At 37.1% G+C, this 7,889-nt stretch overlaps 1 protein-coding gene across 3 annotated transcripts in view; it reads left to right on the top strand.

Moving 5' to 3' along the window:
- LOC110287097 (complement factor H-like) overlaps positions 1-7,889 on the top strand; it is a 693,631-nt gene that overhangs the window by 648,740 nt on the left and 37,002 nt on the right. For 2 of the 3 annotated variants that reach the window (XM_021153793.2, XM_021153901.2), the window contains exon 10: positions 4,960-5,136. The exons of the other annotated variant lie outside the window; for it this stretch is intronic. In XM_021153793.2, coding sequence (XP_021009452.1) covers positions 4,960-5,136 — 177 coding nt within the window. The remainder of the gene's footprint in view (positions 1-4,959; positions 5,137-7,889) is intronic. 3 annotated transcript variants of the gene reach the window in all.

The raw sequence follows: 7,889 nt of genomic DNA, 5'->3' as shown, positions 1-7,889 counted from the left end.
ATGTTTAGGTATGGGCCTTGAATTCCTGATCTTTCCAAGACTTTTATCATGAATGGGTATTGGATTTTGTCAAATGCTTTCTCAGCATCTAATGAGATGATCATGTGGTTTTTGCCCTTGAGTTTGTTTATATATATTTTTATTAATTAAATTCATTTTGAAAATTAAAAAAAAATGAAATGGTCTATTTTGCATTAGAGTCTTGTAATATGCCTGTATTTGAGAGTGCTGTAACTAAGAATAATAACACATGGTTTAAACTCAATGACAAATTAGAATATGAATGTCATATTGGATATGAAAACAAATATTAAATATAAACATACTAAGGGCTCTATCACTTATTATAATCATCTGATATACTCTCATGTTATGATGAGTATTATTATCTTTGGAATATTTTTTAAATAAAAATGAATGTTTCTGCTATTAAAAATTGAATTTCCTAGAATCTGCCTTATAATCCAATGTAACCTAAGAAAAAGCACTGTTTTGAATGCCATTGATGATAATATTTGCTTTTATTATTTCATTACATTAATTTATTTATCCTGTGTGTATACATGCATACCTATGTGTGTTTATGGAGGTGTGTATATTGCATTACTCATGTAGGTGTTAGAGAACCTGAGTCCTAGGGATTAAACTTAGGAATCTAGGCTTAAAGACAATCACTCTTACTGACTGAGCCATTTTGCTGGCCTGATTACCTGTTTTTTAAAATAAAATGTTCACCAGTTGTAGATGGTATGTGATTATGATTCTAGGAATTAGGACCCTGGATCAAGAGACTTCAAGTCTGAGGTTATTTGTGCTACATACTAGGTTCTGTTTCCAAAATCAAAGAAAGAAAAAATTTCATTAAATTAATGATCCCTTTGTGTGGCTTGGGTATATCATGTATCTCTGATTAGAGGACAAAATTTTGGTTATTTAAACTCTTACTTATGTAAACTAGGTCTCCATTATCAAAATGATGACTTGAAGTATGAAACTAAGTCATGAAAACTTGAGGGCGAGAGAGATGGCTCAGAGATTAAGAGCATGGGCTGTCCTTACAGAGGTCCTTAGTTTAATTCCCAGCAATCACATGGTGACTCACAACCGTCTTTACTGGGTTCTGATGCCCTCTGTTGGTATGAGGGTATACATGACCACTCATATACATAAAATAAATAAATGTTTAAAAAGAAAAAAATGAAAAATTGAACAGTATGAGAACAAGAATGAAGGACAATAAATTGCAAACAATAATTTTTTGAAAACTAGTAATAGACACAGAGATATTTGCTTTGAAGCTTCAAGGGTCCATTCAAATGTGGATGTCTACATCTGGAAAGGGAGGTACTTGGGAGGTAGAAAGGGAGGTACTTGGGAGGTAGAAATATGACATTCTTGAAATACAGACCAGTCTGGATAATGTAGAATTGTAAGTGCTACAGCTCTGAAGGGAAATGTTTCCCCAATGGAAGTGCTGCATCTCTGAGTTTCTCAGTGCAAGGGAGACAGCTCTGTAAAGAAAGGTATCCTGGCAGTGGGGAGCCAAGGGAAACCACAAATTCACACTGCACCTAACAAAACTCACACAAGACCTTTATTGGGAAAGACACAAGAGAACTGTGTCTGCTCCAGAGTGAAGCAGCAAAGACTTGGCAGAAGGTTGGCTTTATATAGGGGTCTTTGGAGGGGGGGGCTGGATAGGCACAAGTTTTCAAGGGTGGCTTGGGAATGGTGGGATTTTTTTTTTTTTACCAGATCATGAAATAAGCTCAGTGATAGGTGGGATTTTGAGCTCATCTTGTGTATGTTTCCCATGTAGAAAGAAAATTGGTAACTGGCATCTCAAGGGGCTAGACATAGCCATTATAGTATTCTGGAGATCGGTCTTGGTCACTTGCATGACCTCAAGGGGCTTACAGTAAGAAGATGGCTGCCTCTGCTAAGCCAAGGTGCAGCAGGAAATTGAGCAGGAGGCAGGTAAATATAAGATTGGGGAGGTAGGGTGAGTATAGGAAAATGAACATTTCCAAGGTGGAAATTGGTAAGATTTCAAAATAAACCCAGGGATCAGTGGGGATTCCAATTTAGGGACTGATAGATTTGGTTAGGTTTTAACCAGGAAATGGGCTCAGATCTCTTACCCTACATGAAGATATCTCATAAACAGACAAACAGAAACAAATTTTTTAGTTTAAAAAATCAAACTAAACAAATGGAAATGATTAGTTTCTCTCAGATTACAAGCAGTTCAAGAATAGGAAATCAGGACTTTCTACAATACAATTCAAAAATAGAATGTAAGGGGAAAAATAGAATGTAAAGGAAGAGTTCAGTGAGACAGAACTTTGCCTGGGGAGTCAGTACTAACATTACAAATATAAAATAAAATATAATATTAAATTATTTATGTACAATACTGGTATGTGAATTTTTTTTCCAGAGGAGACAATATTCAAACATCTACCTGCTCTAGATTGAGCCCATGACAGATCAAAGGTTTTTTTCTATTGACAGTGTCCTTTGCCTTACAGAAGTTTTTTAATTTTATGAGGTCCAATTTGTCAATTTTTGATCTTAGGACATAAGCCTAAAATTGTGAGTGAGGGTGTCTCTAATTCTTTTGCCTACTTGTGAGACCATTATCCTACCTAGTTGCCTCATCCAGCCTTGAAATAAGGGTTTGTGCCTAGTCTTAATGCCATGTTATCCTATGTTTGGTTGAATTGTCTGAGAAGCCTGATCTTTTCTGAAGGGACAGGGAGGAACAGTGGATCTGGTGGAGAAGGGAAGGTGGGAACTGGAGGAGTCGAGGGAAGGGATGCTGCAGTTGGAATATATTGTAAGATAGTTGTATAAGTAATAAGAAAAGTAAATAAAATTAAAGAAAATAAAGTAAAAGAAGTTTGGGTTAATGGAGTTCCTAATGTAAGATATTTAACACTTTGTTTTTTGCTTTTGTGGGACAGGGATGGAATGGTCTTTTTATTAGCACACAATTGAAAAGATGAACAATTGATGGAAGTCTAACACTTTTGGGGGGCCATTTCTAGATTCCATAGCTAACTGTAATGCACATCTTTTGGAATCCAACTTCATAACCCCCCCCCCTTTAGCCTGCTTCTGTGTTGCTAGCAGTAAGAATAAATTCACTTAATTTAAACTTGAATTGAGTCTAAGAGTGTGCTCTTTCCCAGTGAATTTGAATGCCACAATATAACCATCTATAGCTATTTTTTAATTTGTTCTATAATAATTTGATGGAGACATTCCTTTTATGGCGGAAAGTTCTAAGATATCTAAATAATGAATGACTGGATTTGGTTGTCTGTACTTGCTCCCATCAGCTCCGGGACAAAGTCTCACAGATAATGGTGGAGCAAAGTACTGAACTATGAGTATAGAAGAATGTTACAAAGAGTTCTCTTATTGCTATGGGTTTTGTTTTGTTTTTATAAGAATAATACTTGGGGCTGGAGAGATGACTCAGTGGTTAAGAGCACTGACTGCTCTTCCAAAGATCCTGAGTTAAATTCCCAGCAACCACATGGTAGCTCACAACCATCTGTAATGGAATCTGATGTCCTCTTCTGGTGTGTCTGAAGACAGTGACAGTGTACTCACATACATAAAATAAATAAATCTTAAAAAAAGAAGAATACTTGTTTTCTCCTTAGTTTTAGGTCTACTGGGCTTTCTTGTCTCAGTTTCATGGTACCCAGGCAGTGTCAGATACTCATGGAAGGAGGCCTTAACTCAAATCGTATATTCTTTAGTCACTCCAGCAAGCTTTGTGTCACCATTTTCCTAGCATAACTTTCAGGCAGAATACCATTGGAGATCAAATTATTGTGGCTGGGTTAGTGTTTATGTCTCTAATTTAACATGAGAAGTACCTACCTGTACCAAGATGCTTCCCTGTATGAATGAAGGTACTATGTACAAACCAGTTCAACTTTGCCATGTTCAGTGAGTTGCATAAGTGCTGCCTTTCTTTCTTTCTTTCTTTCTTTCTTTCTTTCTTTCTTTCTTTCTTTCTTTCTTTCTTTCTTTCCTTCTTTCTTTCTTTCTTTCTCTCTGTCTCTCTCTGTCTCTGTCTCTCTTTCTTTCTTTTTATTAGATATTTTCATTATATACATTTCAAATGCTATCCCTATACCCTCCCTCCCCCCTGCTCCCCTACCTACCCACTCCCACTTTTTGCCCCTGGCATTTCCCTGTACTGGGGCATATAAAGTTTGCAATACCAAGGGGCCTCTCTTCCCAGTGATGGCCAACTAGGTCATCTTCTACTACATATAAGTGCTGCCTTTCACAGTGTGGTTTTGCCTTTCAGTTTGTGGAGAACATCTATAGTATTTTCAACAGCCTTCATTATTTGAAAGTTCCATGTGAACATTTTGACACCCATTAAATTGGATGTAACCTAATCCCAGTACTAGACAGTTCATTGGTTACAAAAGATGTCCACTGGGTCTCTGTCTCCTCACAATTAGCTTTTGTTGTCGCTCAAAAATCTTCTGATTTTTTTTTTTGTCTCCACTTCTCTGTCCATAACTATTTATTATTTCCCCATCCTAGGGATACGACTTCCCCACTCCAATCTCTTACACTATACCTAACCTTTCTTATTCTATAGACTGTAACTTGGCTTTCATTGACTTAACAGCTAATATCCACATATAAGCAAACACATACATACAAATGTATGTCTTTCTGGATCTGGGTTACCTCACTGAGGATGATTTTTTTTGGTCTATTTCCTGCCATTTACTTGTGACTTTCATAACTTGGTGTGTGTGTGTGTGTGTGTGTGTGTGTGTGTGTGTGTGTGTGTGTCAATATAAATGTACCACATTTTATTTATATATTCACCAGATGAAAAATATATTTGGAATTTCATGTGTTAATTGGATATTCATAATGAACAAATAGGTAATGACAATTTATTTTTCTCTTTAGCTGATTACTGTGTGAATCCACCTCATGTGCCAAATGCTACTATAGTAACAATGCCCATGGCCAAATATCCCTCTGGTGAGAAAGTACATTATGAATGTCATAAACCTTTTGAACTATTTGGGAAAGTGGAAGTGATGTGTCAAAATGGGATGTGGACTGAACCACCAAGATGCAAAGGTATTCCCTAACATTTATTTGACAACAAAATATAGTTATTGTGCATTATAGAAAATAAACTGAAGTAATTCTTTTTTTAATTTTTAATTAATTATTTTATTCATGTACAGTCCAGATGTTGCCCCTCCCAGACCCCTTTCCATACCTCTTATCCCCATGCAGTTTTCACTTCTCCTCTGAGAGGATGCATGTTCACTCCCCTCATGATCCCTCTTCCCTGTGGCATCAAGTCTATAAAGGCTCCACCTCTCCCTCTGAGGCCAGACAAGGCAGTCCTCTGCTACATAAGTGCCAGGGGCCTTGGACCAGCCCCTGTTTGCTCTTTGGTTGGTGACTGAGTCTCTGGGAACTCATAGGAGTCCAGAATCATTGGTATTTTTCGTCTTATTATGGGGTTGCCATCCAGTTCAGCTCCTTCAATCATTCCCCGAACTCTTCAATGGGGTTGCAACCTTAGTCCAATACTGGGTTGTATGTATTTCCAACTGTCTCAGTCAGATGCTTGTAGAAACTATCAGAGGTCAGTCATGCTAGGCTCCTGTCTGCAAGCACAGCATGGCATCAGTAATCGTGTCAGGGTTTGGTGCCTGTGCATGAGATGGATCCAAATTTAAACAGGTCACTAGATGGCCTTTCCTTCAGTCTCTGCTCAACTTTTGTCCCTGGATTTCCTTTAGACAGGAACAATTCTGGATCAATAATTTTGAAGATGAAAGGTGGCCCAATGCCCCCAATGGGGGTGATGTCTATCTACTGGAGGTGGTCTCTTCATTTCACCACTAATAGGCATTAGGTCTAAGGTCATACCCATTGGATCTGGGGAGCCTCTCACATCCTAAGTTTCTGGAATATTTTAGAGGATCCATGTGCTCCCTGCCCCCCTGCTGAATATTGCCATTCATTCTCCTGGGTCTCTGGGCTTCTCTCCTATCTTGTCCCATACCTGTTCCTCTCCTCCTTTTTCCCTCACCATGCTCTTCCCCCCTCCCACCCAGGTCATTCCCTCCCTCTGCCTCATGATTATTTTTTGAACACCACTCTTTTATTTTTTCAATTTTTATTAGATATTTTCTTCATTTACATTTCAAACGCTATCCCAAAAGTCCCCTATACCCTCCCCCTACCCTGCTCCCCTACCCACCCGCTCCTACTTCTTGGCCCTTGGGTTCCCCTGTACTGGGGCATATAAAGTTTGGAAAACCAAGGGGCCTCTCTTCCCAATGATGGCCGACTAGGACATCTTCTGCTACATATGCAGCTAGAGACACAAGCTCTGGGGTTACTGGTTAGTTCATATTGTTTTGAACACCATTCTTAAATGTCAGGTTTCACCTGAAGCCCAAACATAATTTTAAGAGCACAAAGATCATCTATTATATACCCCTAATTTTACAGTTAAATTTATCCTACTCTTAATTTCTATTTTTACTTATGTAATGAATTCTGGTAGTTATTCTTTAGGAAGAACTCTTTTCTGGAGATAGATTCGCTTTATCTTCTTTTGATGGATAATGTTTTCATTAACATCTTTATTCAAAAGGCTAGCACCACAAAGTATAGAACTCAAGGCTGACACTCTTTTTTTTTTTTACTTATTTCTTATGGTTTCCATAGTTGTAAATATTAGTCATTTACTTTGAATCGTGATGCAGTGTGGTTGATGATGACTTCCTACGGATATTTTTTTCCAAGATATTTTTAAAGAAGTTTCAGTAGATGAATCTCCATGAAGTCAAGGGATTTGTCCCATTTGAGTTTACTCAGCTCTTGAATATGTGTATTCATGCCTTATGACCAATTGTTTTTATCTTTTATCATACTAAAACATTTTGTTTGGATGGTAAATGTTTTTTTTTCCTTAAAAATGTTTGAGTTTGGTTCAGTTTCATGATGCTCCCCTTGAGATCTTACTGAATACAAAATGGTATGAGTACTTTTGATTTCAGACTTTTCCTGTGTCCTCACAAGGAAATGTACAAAAGAAAAATACATAGCACAATATTATACAGTGAGATGAGTTCTGAACTTTTTTTCTACAATTCTCAATGTCTCTTCTCTTCACATACTATTTACTAATAGTACTATGTCCAAGAATTTCAGATGCACTTTGCAAAAATATAACTCATAGGTGTGTATGCATAGTTTGACCCTCTAAGAAACCAAGAAAGCTTCATTAGCCTTCTGTAACATTATAGGCTTTAAAATATTTTTTCATATATGTATTTCTATAAAAATGGTAAAGAGTTGGAATACATAAGTAACATACAATCAACATTCTTTAAAAAACAAACTTTGCCTGTCTACATTGCTATTTGTTCAGAAGCTATTTAGATATTACTAGCACTTGAACGTTTTAGAGTAGACATGTTTGCTCTAGCTCAGTAAGTGCTTTAGAGGAAAATGAAGGAACAACATGAAAACCCTAATTTAAATTATTATTTCTTCAACTAATCATGTCTTTAGCTATAAATCATTAAAGTCTTGTTTAATACTGTTCTTTTTTGGTTCTTCTTGAGTCTGTAATTTGACTTGATTCTTTAACATTTGAATCTTGTCTTCTTAGATCCAACAGGGAAATGTGGGCCTCCTCCATCTATTGACAATGGAGACATCAGCTCCTTGTCATTACCAGTATATGCATCATTATCATCAGTTGAATATCAGTGTCAGAAGTATTATCTCCTTAAAGGAAATAATACAATAACATGTAGAAATGGAACGTGGACTCGCCAGCTACCCACAACACCCGCCAC

This window comes from Mus caroli, chromosome 1 (genome assembly GCF_900094665.2).
Source record: "Mus caroli chromosome 1, CAROLI_EIJ_v1.1, whole genome shotgun sequence".
In the NCBI taxonomy this organism is placed as follows: domain Eukaryota; kingdom Metazoa; phylum Chordata; class Mammalia; order Rodentia; family Muridae; genus Mus; species Mus caroli.
The sequence above is the reverse complement of the archived record's forward strand: the minus strand, read 5'-3'. Positions and strand labels throughout refer to the sequence as shown.